This window comes from Haemaphysalis longicornis, unplaced genomic scaffold, assembly GCF_048455015.1.
Source record: "Haemaphysalis longicornis isolate Haplotype H1 unplaced genomic scaffold, Haemaphysalis longicornis Haplotype H1 scaffold_5, whole genome shotgun sequence".
NCBI lineage: Eukaryota > Metazoa > Arthropoda > Arachnida > Ixodida > Ixodidae > Haemaphysalis > Haemaphysalis longicornis.
The window spans coordinates 39,267,277-39,284,585 of record NW_027526385.1 but is presented as its reverse complement, the minus strand read 5'-3'; the positions used below and the strand labels follow the sequence as shown (position 1 = coordinate 39,284,585).

General features: G+C 46.3%; 2 protein-coding genes across 5 annotated transcripts in view; one reads left to right on the top strand and one right to left on the bottom strand.

Annotated features, from left to right (window-relative positions):
* The first annotated feature begins 2,367 nt into the window (after positions 1-2,367).
* LOC144138074 (uncharacterized) lies at positions 2,368-7,957 on the top strand. The gene is made up of 4 exons (XM_077670162.1): positions 2,368-2,525; positions 4,409-4,522; positions 7,121-7,234; positions 7,782-7,957. The coding sequence occupies exons 1-4, from the start codon at positions 2,459-2,461 to the stop codon at positions 7,877-7,879; spliced, it is 393 nt and encodes a 130-aa protein (XP_077526288.1). The 5' UTR covers positions 2,368-2,458; the 3' UTR covers positions 7,880-7,957.
* Positions 7,958-10,704: 2,747 nt separating this feature from the next.
* LOC144138073 (multiple inositol polyphosphate phosphatase 1-like) overlaps positions 10,705-17,309 on the bottom strand; it is a 69,710-nt gene continuing 63,105 nt past the window's right edge. For all 4 annotated transcript variants that reach the window (XM_077670161.1, XM_077670160.1, XM_077670158.1 and 1 more), the window contains 3 exons: positions 17,160-17,265; positions 13,599-13,803; positions 10,705-12,324 (listed from right to left, as the gene is read on the bottom strand). In XM_077670161.1, the coding sequence (XP_077526287.1) occupies positions 11,961-12,324; positions 13,599-13,803; positions 17,160-17,265 (675 nt within the window). In that variant the 3' untranslated portion in view covers positions 10,705-11,960. The remainder of the gene's footprint in view (positions 12,325-13,598; positions 13,804-17,159; positions 17,266-17,309) is intronic.

The window sequence follows — 17,309 nt, the reverse complement described above, 5'->3', positions numbered from 1 at the left end:
ATGTTCGTTGCCGCTTTATGGCATAATCCCAGTACAATGTTATACACTTCGAATTGGCTGAATACAGTTTCCTTGTGCTGCCTGTTCCCGTTGTTGTGTACTGTATTACGTGGCAGGCAGTTTATTACACTCAACCGGGAGACTTTCAGAACCAGCGAAGGATTGCTTATGCAACTTTCGGGGTTTACGGTACACCAAAGCACCTATAAACTTTAGCCACCTGAAGGAACAAAGAAAAAAGGTAAAAGAGAGGCAAGAATGCCGACCAGGCTATGACCTAATTTGCTATCCTACACGTGGGAAAAGAAAACATGGGAAAAAGAGAACAGAAAAATGAAGGAAGCTCACAGCAACGCGTAAGACTTGAAGGTAGCGAAGCTGTACGCAGTCTTCACGGACATCACTAAGATTTAAGTCCACGATTGCAGCCGATTTGCTTCTTCTTCACAGCCTAAGGAAAACACGAGCGCTACAAACGAGGACAGAAAAAGCGAAGAACGACAAGCGCATCGTCGTTCTTCGCTTTTTCTGTCCTCGTTTGTAGCGCTCGTTTTTTCCTTAAGCAATGAAGCAACTAGCCCAACAGCATATTTTACTGAAGTATCTTTCTTCACAGCCGCACCGACCTTTACTTCATCATTGTTGCTATAAGTGTCAGCTTCTTTCATTTTTTTTTGTTTTGAAGTGATAATCATTGGACATAACCTTGGAGGGGCGTACGCTATGACGTGTCTTTCGCGTTCCAATCAATAGTTTCCAGGATTACGGCGTACGTTGGAGTCTTTCGCGTTCCGAGCTAGTGTCGCCACGATTACGGCGAACGCTGAAGTTTTCTTTTGGACAATTTTGGCCAATTTCCCTAAGAGGGAATGCTTGGCTTGACAAACGTGTGCCGGGGGGCGCTGGGTGGTCACCGTGAGGCCCGCGCTCCCGTGTGCGAACTCGGTAATTACTTGGTCATTTTAACTGCGGACACAAAAAATTACGATTTGCTAAGCAGCTCTACTGTTAAAAAGAAGGGAAGAGGTGAGGACAGAGCAAGAGCTGTGCCAACGTTAGGACACTATGTAGACGCTATAGTTATTAGGTGAGCGTCCCTGGAGTCTTTTATAGTACAATCATACGTGCAAGTCCGTCGCTTTCAAGAAGCGTATCAGTGCTTTTTTTCGCATTGTGCTTATGGACGGAGAAGGCCAGTAAAGCAAAATTGTCTGCTCAGAGAACAACCTCTTAAAAGTCTACCTTCCACGGAGTTGAAGAGAGCTGCCTTCTTTCCGAAAAAAAATGCGGGTACTCGCATACATTTTGTCACTGATGACGGCGTGAAAAAGATTCCGAAACCTGCGGTCTAAAATTTATCGTCCAAGGCGTTACGCCTAAAACTACGGGAGCAACAATAGGACATTGACCGAACCTGCGCGCTACACGGTAAATACTGGGAACTCTATAGGTCGACATCCATCGGCCCCTCGAAGCCAACTTAACGAAGGACTTGCTCTAAGTTAGCAGTTTCCCTAAGGAATGATATAATCCATAGTAATTAGGTGAAAAAGACCAAGCACGTTACAGGTTAGCAGATAATCTATAAGGCCTAGCTAAAACGGTGACGACACGTTATAATGTGCGTCTGTATGGCGCACGTCATCTTCCAGGAAAAAAACCATCCTCCTGACCTCAAGAACCCGTTCACCAACGGCATAAGTTGATTCGTAAGGAACAGCACCGCAACAACTAAAGAGTCTTAAAGGCTTGTTTGTTTTCTTTATGGAACCACCAGACAAAGCGTAAGGAGTTATAGTTAACGTCGCAGCGTTAACGTTGTAAGGAGGGTTAACATTTACAAGGAGCGTAAGCGCCGCGGTGAAGGAATTTGTGTTGATGTACGTGCGACCGCTTATTCTGTGCAGGCGGCGGCGACCGCCGTATAAGCGGCGACCGCTTATACGGCGGCGACCGCTTATTCTGTGCAAGCCAAATATCAAAACTCCCGTACATCGCGATTTAGGCGCACGTTAACGATCCCTAGGTGGTCTAAACTAATATCGGTAGCGGCGTGCCACATAGTCCGCACAGGCCACCTCCGCCGCGTTATACATTTCCGAAATTTCAATTCGAAATACCCAATCAGCAAACACAGCGCGTCGATGAACTCGTTGGGAGTTCGCACACCTCTGTGTGCCCTCAAATTAAGAGACGGCGCTAGGACCTCTTTGTATTGAATGCTTGTTACACGCCCACTCAGACGACCCAGATTTTTTCTCAAGCTTACGCAAAACGTAGACGCCAATCATTGTCACAGAGCCGTGCTGACGTGCTGCTCATTCTGATAAGCCATCCAGTCTATTCTTTGCAAATTGGAATCGAGTTCAAGGGTACCGGGCGATACGGACAGTATTTAAAGGGTCGAGTCGTTGTTGGAACACCGCACTTCGATAGCGGCCGGATAGAGTTGTAAACCATGAAGGCCTTCGCAGTAATCGCCGTGTTGGTGTTCGTAGCCACGGCTGCATGCTACGCCCGTGAAGGTAAGTGCAGCGCGTTCATAATTTTTTTCTAATTATGTATGGTTTCCTTTTGTATCTCGCTTTTTCCTTTAGACGCTTCTTATATTTACTAAGTGACATAGGAGCCCTCCCTTCAGGAACACAAGAAAACAGGCTTTATGCATGCAAGCTTTAACCATGGAGTGCTAAGCTAGCAAGGAGAGTGCAGAAATCTCCAGCTTCTGTGTAACTTGTCGACAAAGCTCGCCGTCCGTAGTGCTAATCCTGATGCTTTGAGATACCTTAATCATGCATAAACTTATCTGTCAAGGCTGACGTTGAACACAGGCACGAATTCATCTTTACCGTTCACTGTGCAAAGCGATAATTATAAACACAGAACAAGTTTCTATCGATCATTGACGAAAGTACAATGCGATCTTCTGAAATGCTGCATATGCTAAGACGGAACCCTTTTATGGTAATAAGCGTCACAGGGTCGTGAGAACGTCTTCCTGTGGTACTATTCCTAACGTAAACAGGGATACATAGGATGGCCATTTACACACACATAAGTTGGCCGTGCCGGGTGTCCGCGATGATCCACGCGCCGAGAGAAGGTGCGAGCATGACCAGAAGGCCTGTCGCGCGGCACCTCCGATCGTTTTGACCTAACAACACACACCGGGAAGCGTCATTCCGTTTCACAGACGGTACAGAATTGAAAGCACCTACGCCATTTACTAGTTCACTCCCAACACTAGCGACCATCTTTTGCCCAACTTCTAAAACTACGTGCATTCTAACCTCATGGCTTTGATGCTAATAATCTACGTAGTTTGAATACTGAAATGGTAATGAAGAGATAAAAATCTATATTATTAATCTATGGCTAAGCAGTGGTTATTAGTTGTCAAGTTTGTTGAGTAATTGATGATAATTTGCGACCGCTTGAAATTGTCGCTGGGGCTCCACCGTACGTCATAACCTCGGGTAAGATTCGGTGGCGGCAATCCGGCGATTCAGAGTGTCTTGGCCGTTTGTTTAACGGTGATATCGCATGAAGAACCGTAGGCGTGCGCAGGGTTCTCGATTAGGGGGGGGGGTCCCCCGCCTCCGAACTCCCGACCTCTTACCATTGCAGGCCTAACGGTCAGAACGCAGCGCAAAGACTGGGAATGGTATTAAAATTTTTATTTCAATACATTCAAAATATCTGTGAGCAGAAGCTTTTACTTTCATGTGTAACATCGGCAAGGAGAGCAATGCCCAGCGTGGATGCGGCATCAATTTCACAACGCGCTGTCGAAAGAACTTACCTTCTCACAAAAGCCCAGAAACATATCCCACATCCGTCTTCTATAAAGTGAATATCGTCTATTCTGAAACTTTTTTTGCACGGCTGTTGTGCCCGGTGCTATGCACGAAAAGTAGAAAGAGGACAAGCTCCGCAACAGATGCAAAAATGAAAATTAAGTGATAACGTGTTTCTCACAACGGCCTGCTTTTGATCCCGCCTTTCGGGGCCGAACGTAAACAGCCTTTGGAAGGTAACATGAGTGTTCTTCGGCTGCCATTATCGTAAAAACCCATGCGTGGTCATAACCCTACGCTGCAAGATCGATTGAGTATGGCGCCAATTTGGCGCCCCCCACCCCCCTAAGATGATTAGGGGGGCGGCCGCCCCCCTTGCCCCCGCTGTGTGCACGTGTATGTGAAGAACTATTTACAATGCATTTTCGAATTGTTTTGTAATTGATGCGCAGCCCTGTCTTACCATTTGTACCTACTTATTTTGCAACTTTACTCGCAATTGCGAGTCGTTGGCTCACTAGCAGACGACACAATCTCGCACAGATACTGACAGATACTGACGACACAATCTGGCATACTGACGTTTGACTTGACTTTCGTGCGTTCCACAGACAAGGCCGAAGACGAGTACCTTGTCATCAAGCCACCCGGTGGTGAACCATGGCCGTACCCCTGGCCTGCTCCCTGGCCCGAGGCTCGTCCCCGGATGACCTTCAGTCAAGCAGGTATTGTGTACAGTTCAGATTCACTGCTCAGGACTTGTGGTCTTCAAAGTTTGGTGCCACATACGTGACACACCGCGCCACCATCCGAGGTTGTGCGCCAGGCACCGCTTATAACCGGCCTGATAGGTGGCCGGTAAAAAGCGCGAAGGCTCATAAGTTCACTGTTTCTCCCACGGAGGGCCGCCACTTCCGGTTCAGGAGTCTCCTGGCCTCCCGTACGCCATCGGCTTTCACGCGCGTGCTTGTTGTTTATCCTGTTTCCACCGGGTAAAAATACGCTCATGCATCGGTAATTCCATAAATAACAACGATTGACCCTACTAGGGGTTTATCTGACAGGTAAGCCCCCTGTGATAAATAAACAACACGAACACGCGCGCCTGAAAGCCGCCAGCGTACGGGAGGGCGCGAGAGATCTCGAACCGGAAGTGACGGGAGCAGACGACGTACCCATGAGCCTTCGCGCTATTTACCGGCCACCTATTGTCACAGGCCATTTACTAAACGCGTGCACAGATCCCTTCCGCCGCAAACTCTCGGTGCGTTCGGAGCATAGTGGCTGAAGGAAGAATGGTCAGAAGACGGAAAAGTCTCCACTATTTATTACCTGTGTAACGGATACTTAGTCCCTGGTAAATGTGCGTATAAAATAGTGTCAATTTCCCTTCGAAGTTTTCACTTCAACCATGCCTCACCTCGTAGAGGGTAACACTACTTGGTGGTTCTGTCCTTTGGAGTGTTTTTCGCGTTTATTGGGGGATGATGCAGCAAAGAAAAAGTATTTCCATCGCAATTGTTTCATATTCCTTTGCAAATTGTTCCATGCTATACGTGTGGCCCATGACTGGCAGGAAATCCTGAGCTCTGATTAATGTCTTAGCGAAGTGCGATATTCCGCATGTACATACGTATATGAGCCAGACACTTCTGGTGCAATGCAGAAAATGAAACATGCTGATATACCGCCCTGCACCCTTTGAACGACTTAAAAGATACCGGAAGACCTTTATTTACCAAAAGAATGCTTAGAATCGAGCTAACAGAACATTTTAGAGTAAAAAAATGGCTGCGACTTAGATCAGCTAACCTTGGATATGCAAAGCAAAAGCTTGGCTTAGTCTGGTTGAGTCTTGGTTTCACTTGGTTAACCTTTGGTGTAGCTGTATTGCCGACCACCGCTAAAAGCTGCTCGGTCCGTGCAACGCTCACAGGAGGAGGCCAGGTCTCACTCATTCTCGGCAAACGCGGCGCAAGATGAGTCGCATAGCCCGAGACAGCCCAGCGGCGCATGTGTGGAAGGCTGCGGGTTTGGTCGGCTGCCGATCAGCTGAGCGGCCACTCCCGTCACGGCCGCCGCTCATATGAGCAGATCGACTGAAAACGAGGCCTTGTGCGCGGAGCCGAAAGTTGGCCCGGCGAATCACGCGATGCACTTCGGGGGGTGTGTCGCCGGGGGTGTGTCTCCGGTCAAAAGGTTAACTTGCGCCCCCTCCACGAAACGTAGTAAAGCCTTGCCTTAAAAATCACGGGTCTTGTAAGAATTACGGCCCTGCTGCAGCTGAAACCCATATCGTTCGCGCCAAAACCCGTGATTCTCCATTTAAGCTACTGAAGCCGAAGCAGCGTGGCTCTCTTATCAGTTCTGCAAAACAATTGGAGTGTTTGAAGCAAACCGCTAGTTGGCCCTGGGTGCGCAAAGGAAGTGCCGGGCTTGCAGCCCCACGGGAACTGAATCTCGCTTGCGATGCACGACAAAAAACGTAACGATCGCAACGCTACTGGAGCTTCCCCTTTTTAAATACGATACTTAAACCCAGAAATTTTGGTTTGTCGGTATGTCTGTTTGACTGCCTGTCTGTGACTCGATTCAGCCACCCGACCAAAGTGAAACAAAATCATCGCAATAGTCTTGTATACCCACACGCTTAAGGCCGGTTTATATGCTCATACTTGTCAACATTGTTGAACAAGAACAAGACATTACGCAAATATGAGGCGGAATATCAATACTCAAGTGATATCTGCAGTGTTCTTTAAAAAAAAATCATAGATGCTTGATTTTTGCGAAATGAAATACTACATTTACTGCAAAAAAAAAAAAACACCATGTCGCCTGCTGTCGCCCGCGCCACTATAGCGTCTGGCGGCGTATTAAGAATTCAAGCGGCAGCAGTTACGAGAAGTTCCACTAGATAGGTTCCACGTTCTCCTTGGAACTCACGTGGACTAGGGAAACGTGGTTCTATAAACGTTGAAGTAGGGCGGCTCGATTCACGCGCGTCTCCGCTGTACGGCAGCGCTGGCATCGAGGTACCCGGCCTGGAGCAGTGGAACGCGGTAAATTTAAATTGACTTGAGCCAACCTTTAGCGTGTTTACCTTGGGAGGAGCGCGACGGAATATTAACAGCATGAGAGCTGAGCGGGAAAACGAAGGGAGGCATTTACTTGGCAAACGTCGAGAAAGACTATCGTCTTCTGTAGACATTTGCGAAGAAAGGGGCATATACACGGTCAATTTTTTTAACGTGCAAGCCTCGCGTAGCGTTTCAACTGTCCTAACATGAAGGCTCTCGCCATGACTGACTTTTGTTCCGCAGACAAGGCTGAAGACGAGTACCTTGTCATCAAGCCACCCGGTGGTGAACCCTGGCCGTACCCCTGGCCTGCTCCCTGGCCCGAGGCTCGTCCCCGCATGGTCTTCAATCAAGCAGGTAATGTGTATGGTGCAGATTCACCGCTCACTGCTTACAGTCTCCTATATCTGGTGCCCCACTGCGCCCTCAGACCGATATGCAACGGCTCTTATCCCCCTAGCCTGGTTGCATATCGGCACTGAGTGAAAACGCAACCGGCGCGAAAGACTGGGTGACCAGGAGGTAGCCACGTAGCTTCGACTCTCATTACGAAACTACAGAAAACAAAATTTTGTAGGTTTTACGCGTCGACGCTAATAAGTGGGCTATGATTCCCGCCATGGTTGAGCGCTGCGGATTAATTTAGATGACCTAGAGGTCTTTAACGTGCGCCAAAGTCTCGACGAACGGTCGTTTTCGTTTATCGCCTCCATTAGAAAAACGCGTCCACCGCGGTCGGAATCAAACCCGCGTTCATCGGGTTCAGCAGCAGAACACCTTGATTTCTAAACTTCGCTTCGGAACTTTGAGTTTTATTTCATCGTTTTACAATCAGAGAACCGTTACTTAGAAGCTTCACCAAGCCGCATGCCCACTGGGTGGCCTTCTTTTCCTTTTGGTGCAGGTTTGGGCCAGAACGCAGGTTACAAGAAGAATCCGAACAGCAAGCTGCAGTACGGACTCGGCATAGCGGGCAGGCCATGGCCCTTCCCCCCTTTCTAAAAGGTCGTCCCAAAGGCTATGTAAATTTATTAGCAAGCCCACAAAACTCCAACTGCCGAATAAAGACGTGCAAACAAGCGCTCTAGTGTTTTGTTTTCATCCTGTATCGTGGCGTTCTCTCCGCGAATGCGGATTGAACAAAATACAGTTAACATGATAAGCGGGCATTCCTGCGTCTTTTGGTGTTTGTGTGCGTTTTGGATGCTCGCGTGCTTCACTTTGTCGCTCTTTTAACACAAAAGTGTTTTATTCCGGAGTAAACGAAGATTTCACTGACGTCATATCCGTTACGGAAGTGACGCCAGTACAACGAAGCGGGCAGCCTGTAAAGGATGCACCCCTGCACACAGGGTTTTTTGTGGGGAAGCAACCTTTAGTACTAAAAAATATGTTATACTTAGGGTTGTTTCGGTTGGTAGTTGCACCGGGTAACCGCGCATAAGAAAATCTGCAGCATGGGTGATCGCTTGTTGTTCCACTTCAATCATAACGAGAGCAACGAACTTAGACCAGCCAATAATCGAGGGGAAACCCAGGCTTTGCTGACAATGAATGGAGTGTGACTGACATCGGTTTATATATTAATTTCTTGGGTTCACGTGGTTCGGTTGGGTGCACTACAATTACGTGAGCAGTGGGAGCTTTGCGCCGTGGGTTGAGATAGTGCAGAGTGGGTCCCAAACAACCACCGGACGTCCATTCCGGCTGTAACGTATGTCCGTTTAAGAGTCGATGGGCGTACCATGTACGTCCGTGGGACGTCCGGATTTAACACTTCCGTACGTCCAGTTCGACGTCCGAAATTGGACGTATTTTGGATGTTCCATAAAAATTTCCAGAATTACACAACGGTAACATTACGTTTACCGGGGAGACGGGCATACATGAACAGAGTGAACTTGCTTCCCATGTTTCGTAAGTGGTTTTCAAATATATCCTTCCCCAAAGAGACCATCATTGGAGTCGGTGAATTGCTTCAACAAAGTAAAAAAAAATGGGCTTGATTTTAGAAATATGCTGATGATACTTGCAAAATGCAAGACAGGGTTTTGATGTACAAAGTCTTTTTAATTAAAAAGCACAGTAGCTTTTTCGAAGTCTTTTTAATTAAAAAGCAAAGTAGCTTTTTCGCTTATGCTTCAAAATCAATTCAAGCCATTACATTATGCTTCGTAGTAACTGTGCGTCCACTGGCGGATGTTTTTTCTGGAAGTCCACTGTACGTCCGAAAATGTACATCCAAACATGGACGTACAGTGGCCGTCCAAACTGAGCATTGGATGTTCGGCTGTATTTCGGACGTCGTCCGTACTTTCTTGGGGTGGGCTGTGGGTGACATGAAAGAACTAGAGGAGTTGGAATGCAGGTAGTACCAGTGATGGAGATTGTTGAAGGCCCCAAGCCGCAAATGCTTCGGAAGTGTTTCAAAGGTGGGGCAGCTCAATACAATTGATGATGATAATGATGATGATTTTGTAGATGTAGAAACCATAGTGCGTTTTTTTTTTATTTTGCGTCTGAAATGGAGCCTTTTTGCATAGGTCGGCTCTGGCTGTTAACTGAACATTTTTGAATCGGACATTATTTTGAACAGCAGCTTTTTATCCAGTTCTAGAAACCTACATATGTAATAAATAAGGTTATTATTTGTTTGGTTAGGGGAGAGCAATCGTACTCTGCGTGGCCCTCGAGCTGCACTTGGAAGCTTCACTCATGCGACCATCAGACTTGGCAGCTTCACTCATGCGACAATCAACTTCATGAACAAAAATTACGCATTATTTACTCTTTCTGGCAGGAGCAGCAAAAATCTAGTGATTGTAATGGGGCTTAGAAGAAAAAGTAAACAAGCCGAATTGGGAATTAAGTAAAGATTACCCTTGGCAGACGTACAGATCGCATGTTCTCGCAAATTGACTCAGTCATATTGAGCCTCACACTTTAGACAACTCCAGCCAATTTATTTGTTGTTTTAGAGACACGATTTGTCTAACCACATCAAGACCAGGGGGCGCTGAGCTCGTTCATCTTGACAACAAGGTGGGCTCGAGCCACCATTACCCCCCATTTTTGGAGCCTCTGCCAAGCAACGAGTTGAGTTCCTTGGTGGGTAAGGAAATCACAGATGAACCTTTTGTTCGTGAACATTACTCTCCAGTGCAGAGTAGTAGAGTGACTGAGTGAGGCGGGTATGTTTAGGGAGGCCCCTTTTGATGTGTAGAATGGATTGCTGTAGAGTGGTAAGCGTACACAAGTGTGTACTATTCAAGAGGTCGCGGGTTCAATTCAGAGAGAGAGAGAGAGAGAGAGAGAGAGAGAGAGAGAGAGAGAGAGAGAGAGAGAGAGAGAGAGAGAGAGAGAGAGAGAGATCTTCATTTGCCCTTCTATAAAGGCTTCTGCGCTGCTGGGGGAAGGGGCCGGTGTTACCAGTCGCCCCCAATAACTGCTTCAATGTGTTGAGCTGTTTTTGAACTGTAGCAAGTGGGTATTCTTGGGGAACACACAAAGAACAAAAATAGCTCTGAAGCTAGAAACAATTGCGTTATAAAAAAGTGCAATTGTAGTACAATTCTTGCCCAAATCAACCATCATCTACCCTCTGCAATTAATTTACATCCAATTTATTCTACTTCCAATATCCACAACTAAGATCAATCTCCTTGAGGGGGTTAAAGAAGGGTAAAATGATAAGCTTCTATAGGACCGTTATCATCACCATAAGCATAAAAGAACACTTCTTGTGTACGCTTACTGTCCACGATTTTCTAACCGTTGAATGTACATTCAGATCCATGATACCTACCTTTATTTCTAAACAAAGGAACGACTCAGTGACATTTTTTATTTGCTTTGGCATCACAGTCATGATAAAAGCAATGACCAATTATGAGCTTAGTTTGTGAGATGAACTTAAAGTGACTCATTCCAATGTATCTCTTACAATGTGTGGTTTTCACGGGCTTGAAAGGTACACAAACACGTTCGGTTAGCAGATAATGCCCACGGAGCTGCTTCGCGATAACACAGACACATATGACATTGTTCGTTCTGAAGCTTTGAATTTTTTTGTCCTTTGATGACATGCAATTTCCAATAAAATAAATGGATACAGAAAAGCAGAGGTGAATATAATTTTAGCTTGAAGAGTTGGAGCGAAACGGCATCACAAAGTGAAATGCAACGCACCAATTACCATGTAGTTAAAGTGTCCTACAAGATACCTGAAAAGCCTTTTCAAATCACTGCTTGGTGATTACCTGTTAATGAGGTTGAAGAAATGATTGACACAAATTGATTAGCTGCAATCATGTATGAGAAAGGGAAACGACAAACGGAACAAGCTGCCGAGCATAATTCATGGAATGTTCATTGCAGTGACAAAGTATGAATGAAATGAAGAGTGCGTAATTTACACAATAGCACTCTAGCTTTGGCTTATTCGGAAGCTTCGTTTACAAGGCACATTTGGCAGACATACTGTGAAAAACTGTGGGGGTCACAACCCAGCGAAGTAAGCTTTTTGGAATGAGACTAGAAGAAAAAGTGCACTGTATTTGGAACATAACAAAGCAAAGCATGGGCATATACTTCAGCAGTGAGAACTAATTGCAACACAGTAATTATGTCCAGTGCAAGACAGTATCAGCTGCAATCCCCTCCAATTATCTGCGCAGCTTTGTTATGAGACCAAAAAAGATGCCCAAGGCTTAAATATGACTGGCTAAGCAACAAAACAAGTGAAGGCATATGCACACACATATATACATATACAGATACTTAAATTATATGTATATTTTGGCAAGTTGTCACCCCTCCCCCCCAGATGACGCACAAAGCCATCATTTTTCATTTCATGTGAAATTTAACAGACTACTTTTTGAGACATTTCATAAGAGGTACAAAATATATATCACTATATCACTATGCAATCTATCTGGAAGTCCAATAGTTTGACTAACGCCAGTCGGACATCGGTAGGTTCCTCAAGGCTGTCACCTACACAGCAAAACCGCATCATGCCGCGAGGTCATTGTTCCCTGGCCGAAGAGTGGCCACACTCCGGCCAAACAGTGGCCACACTTCACGCCACTGAGCAGATTTCGGTGATGTTGCACGTGTCCGCAGGTTCCTTGTAGATGTTTAGAAAAGTCTCCAGGGGGCAGTGGTGACTGGGGCAGCCGGGGATCTGCTGAGGTCGCTCGTTGAGAAAGGTCACGACCTTGTGCGAGTCCTTGGGGCACTTGAAAAGGACAAACGCAACGTTGGCATTGAACGGGCACAGCAGGCTTGACCGCCACTGCCGGTCCGCCATACTGCAGAGGTGGTCGGCAGTCGGGGCCGTCGAGTCACGGTTAAGACCGAGACGCGCGACGACCTTCTTAAATCCACCGGCGTGCGAGAAAAACAGGATCTTGTTCGGCTGTTGTGGTTCTTTGGACATCACCCTGGGGATTGGAGTCAACGTAAAGAATATGCATATTCAACAAGAAGAGATTAGAAGGAGCAAAGAAATAAAAAAAGTTCAACCTTAAAACATGGCACACACTCATCTAAAGACACAACTTCTCCAACCTGTGCAGCGGTCATTCAGAAACAAGAGTACCACCCAGAGTTACGCATTACGAAACTGTAATTAACCCCTCTTTGGTGCAGAACTCTGTCAGACGTTTAGCCGCGCAAAAATTTTTAAAGAAGAGAAAAAAAAAAAGAGATCGAAAAATAGGGAGGAAGAGCCTTGCTACTGCCCCGTCCACAAGAGCCATTCTGTTGGCCCGAACCCTGCCACTGCCGCCAGCTACTACGTCCCATAACTGAGGGGTTCAAGCACCTGCGGCCACAATCTCACGTAACTGCTCATAAAACTGACCAACTGTTGATCTAACTGCTCTCACGAAAAATATCCCCCAGTCCAAATAATACAAGGCAACTTGTTGATCTAATCGCCTAATTGTTGATCTGACTGATTTAGCAAAAATGTGACCTACTCTATTTGCACGGTTCTAGCGCACTCCCCATTGGAACGCGCAGGTAAGCTTACTTATAAAAATTCGAAAAAATCATTTGACACCACTTTTACTGCGCTGATGTAAAAAAACACCACACCACATACCTGACAGAAGGCATCTTATTTGACGTACATAACTGTGGCATTAAAAAATACCTTGTGCTTCATAAACTTCCTTATCCAGCTCCTGCGAGCATTAAAACTAAAGTGGAGGACACTGGAAGCCGATTTTGGTTGCAAGTCTAATTGTAACGTGCATGAAAATTTAGCGAAACGTAACGTGCTGTAATGACGCGCTGTAAACATAACGTGCTGTAAACGTAACGTGCTGTAAACGTAATGAAATTGTAACGTGCATGAAATTTAGCTACTTTTAGTGAAAAAAAAAGCGCAGCACATTAGAATCATGCAAATACGGTATTCCAAACAACAGAACACGACTGTGCTTAGTGCAAATATGAATAACCCAAACAAGCGTGGTTTACAAACAACACGTATGAATTACCGAAACGTTCCTATCGTTTTCATTTGAAACTTCAACCCCATTTCCACTTCCTCGATACCGTTAAGGTGTCACTCGATGATAGCTGCTGGCTACCTTCCCCTTTCTGCCACACACTCAATAGTCGCAAAGTGAGCATTAGTAACGTTACGTATCCTGCGATAAGTGTCTGTTTGTTCTCAAGGAAAATAAGGCACAAAAGGACAACTCACTTGAGTCGAGTGACAAGCTCCGTGATGACCGGGCATGCCTGAACATAGTTGCGCTCGCGGCCGTATCCGTCCTTGTAGTAGTCGTCAAGGTCCTCCCTGAACTCGGAGGCTTTGAGATCATCCTCGGTGAACACAGCGCACCACGGGGCCGTGTCGTACGTGGCGTACTCAAACTGGCACGCCCGCAGCAGCATCTTCAGGTCGGCTGGAAAGTGACAGCAGAAAATTCACTGGAGAGTTCAGACAACTCAACATCAATTTGGAACCCGTCACAATCATAATGCCGTGAACCATGCCTTGCATTTTGTTTACGCGTGTGGTTTGTTGCCAGCATCTGACTGCGTCTGACTACCTTTATCTACGTTCGAAGTGAAGCACGTGTTTCCTTTTTTTTTTCTTTTGTAAGCTGCACAAGCTATGTTATTTGATAGGGAGAGCGTTACGCCCTGTCATCGTTTGATTAGAATGCTCTACTTGGTTCGCGATCCAATTCAACAGTTTTAGAAATAATCGCCGGAAAAGATAAATGCTCGATTCGACTCGTTAACACTCGTCTGTGCACATGCTACTTTCCCGCTTGTGTATTCTTTGAGTACTGCATTAAACTTTTGTTTTTTCAAGAAACCTGCTTCATCCTTGGCTATGTCACAATGTCTTTCCCCCGAAATGTAACTGCACGGCCAACCGCGCAGACTTAGCCATGCATGTGCCAACTGACTCCACAGGGCTTCTAGAAAAGACCATTATTTTTCACATAGGAGGAAGTCTTAGCATCAAATTCTTGACTGTTTCTTTCTTTTTAACGATTGGAAGATTGCATGTTACTAACGTGGTGTTGCTTTCTGCCTTTTTTTAACATTGGTCATCAACAGTAGCCTTTACCTCACTGTAGCTTTATTTTAATCTGGACAGTGCTGAAGAGCTGCCCCCTGCTTCTCTCACAGCCTGGGCCAGCTGACAGCAGGAGATAAGAGGGGCAGTAAGGAGGTCTCCTCCTTCAGGAATATAGCATGGCTACACAAAAGACACCAAAGATGCCCCCACTTATTTCATGCTTAAAAATTCATGCTTGGTTACAGACAACACACCTGTGATCTTTCACAGATCTCCAAATTACATACTGTACGTAGGCTCATACCATCAAGCTCAACTGTTATAACCATTAAGTAGAATTACCACTGTTATAAGCGGTTTATTTTACCATATACCATATAAGTTGATGTTGCAACGACTGTCCATTGTTATAACAATACCAGTCATAACAGTATATTAGATATAAGTGAGTTGCACTGCATGCACAGCCATAGCCTCCTGTATAATTGACTGTGCCAGCTTTATCGCCCCGAAACCCATTGGGGCAGCCCATTCACTGTGGGGGCGCCAAGTTCCCAGATTCTTCGATGTCCATGCCGATGCGAATTGCTGTTTACAGCAGAGGGGAACTGAAACGCACTTCGGCGTCGTCTGCTACAAAAGTCCGTAAAACGGCGAGCTTGGACTTCATGAGCCAAAATTGAAGACCGAAGCTTTATGCGTGGCGTCGCGTTCAGTATACTGTTCCCACCTGCACGCTCGCCCTTTTGGGTTCACTACAGGGGTTTCACAACAAAATGTATGCATGTCCACACTGTTGTCACTGCGATAAGAGCCAGTTAACTTTTCTCCCGCTCTACAGGAGTTAAGTAAAAAATAATGATGTTTTATTCGGTGTTTAGTGATAATTGAGTCATAGTAATTAAATTTTCTTGAAAGAAGTCCGAACAGTTGAGCTCCTTTTTTTTTACTTACGAGTCCATTCAGTCGCGTTCTACCGCTAATTTTTTTTACAGTCCCCCCCCCCTCCATTTTTCTGTCGGCGCTGCTCCACACAATGGTGCCGTGCCATCGCACATGTAGTAGATATAATGACGTTGTTTTCAGCACACGGCGATATTCAGTATTTGAGGACCCCTGTATAAGCTTAGGATAAACATTCAGCATGCACTTAGCTCATTTCTCGCTCTACTTCTCCCTGCTACACTCAATCTTGCCTCCCCAATCGTATACTGAATAACTGATCGAAGCCCAGTGGGTCACAAACCCACTAGTGATCTCACCCGTACCATTTCTGGCTGAATTGAGTGAAACGCAGAAACAAAAACTTTTGCGTTAAATTATTTACGAACGAACAAGGTAGCTTGAGAATGACCACCTCTTGTGTAACTACCACTGTCCAGTTCTAGCGTCACCCCAGCTACTTACTAGACAGTTTTATTTGTGGCCTCGTCAATTTTTATACCTTCCTTGTTCAAACAGGGGTTTCCCATCGATGCTAGAGCTAGAGTTATTTATACAACACGTATTTCTTGTTTACAAAGGGCTTTGACAACTTTTTTTTAAAACCACCCATTGCTGCCAGGTGTGAAGGCAAATGTTGACCGTGCCCTCACCAACACAGGAGAACCTGGGATTAGGGCGCCACCAGACAGGACGGCGGAATTTCTGCAACTGAGCTGGCAGAAAGCCGTTATACAGGAGGCTATGGCACAGCACTGTTGTCTTTCTTCCACCGCTCACTGTCACAAACTCGGGCGTATGGCATCTAGAAGTATCCTACAGCTTATTCATAATATTGAACAGCACCTAATTGTGGTTAGCCAGTCATTCAATTCGTGCAATTGCAATTCTATTCACCCCGGGAAAACCCTGGAACTTTCTCGCACGAGGCGTCTATGGCTCCGCTTACCCGCTGGCTCGCCGGCAAGAAAAATAACAAAAATAAAACCTCCGCCGCTCTGGTTTCGTCGAAGCTTTGAGCACTTTCGAGGAGGCGAGCGTGGCCTTGCCAGTGCTAAGGCGCGCCGATGCTTCCAGAAGGGAGAAAGAGGGAAGTTGTGCGCTCGACGGCGGCGGGCGCGTTGTGTGTTGTGCCCACTCTCTCCGCGCCGGCGCAGTAAAAAAAGGGAATCTGCGCCGAAGCAAATTAGCTACGTTTGGACGTCGTGATATGACAACGGCTTCTGCCAGTTTGTGCACCACACCATCGGCGACTCGCGCCCCGGAGGACTCCAACGTACTCCCGGGGCCTCGAAAAACCATGATCGTCTCGGACGGCCTGGCCTACGACGAAGCCACGCTTCACAGGTAGCCAAATCGCCTCTGACAGTGGTGCATCGTCCGGCCTGGTTGGTGAATATTGTGGGACTTTGTCTCTCATATGCATCGAACTGTCTTTATTTTAGTTACTTCTTCTACCTCGTAATGTTCCTGGTCAAAGCTCCCTGTTGTACCTTTTGTATCTGAACTGTTTCCCGCATTTTTATTCGTTCAAAGTTACCTCTCGTTAACGTTACATGTCTTCGCGCTTGTACCGTGTTTTGCCTGTCCAAATATAAGTCTCTGTTGTTGTTCGTTCAAGGCTCTGACTCATTCATTACCATTCTAGTTGGCGAAAGCCGCACATCAGACGGCCACCCCCTTCGTCACCTGTGCCCTGTAGATTCGGTGGGGTTGTTTGCTCACTTGAGTCGACTCCCCACGTCTTCTATCAGCACACCCAATTAAGGAAACGGTGACACTCACCCTTGGTGACGTTGAAGCCAAGCCGCCAGGTCAGTGTCGCCAACAAACGCTGCCAGTACGGACCCTTCTCATAGGCCTCCACAGCAGGCGGTGTTCCCGCTTTCTCCTGCAACCAGGAAAAGGTGCGAGGACATTGAAGAAATTCTGATG

Excerpts from the sequence above, each read along its gene's own strand:
- LOC144138074 (XM_077670162.1), top strand. The coding sequence starts at position 2,459 with ATGAAGGCCTTCGCAGTAATCGCCGTGTTGGTGTTCGTAGCCACGGCT. Across the intron at positions 2,526-4,408 it reads TGCATGCTACGCCCGTGAAG|ACAAGGCCGAAGACGAGTAC; the intron begins GTAAGTGCAGCG and ends TGCGTTCCACAG. Across the intron at positions 4,523-7,120 it reads GATGACCTTCAGTCAAGCAG|ACAAGGCTGAAGACGAGTAC; the intron begins GTATTGTGTACA and ends TTTGTTCCGCAG.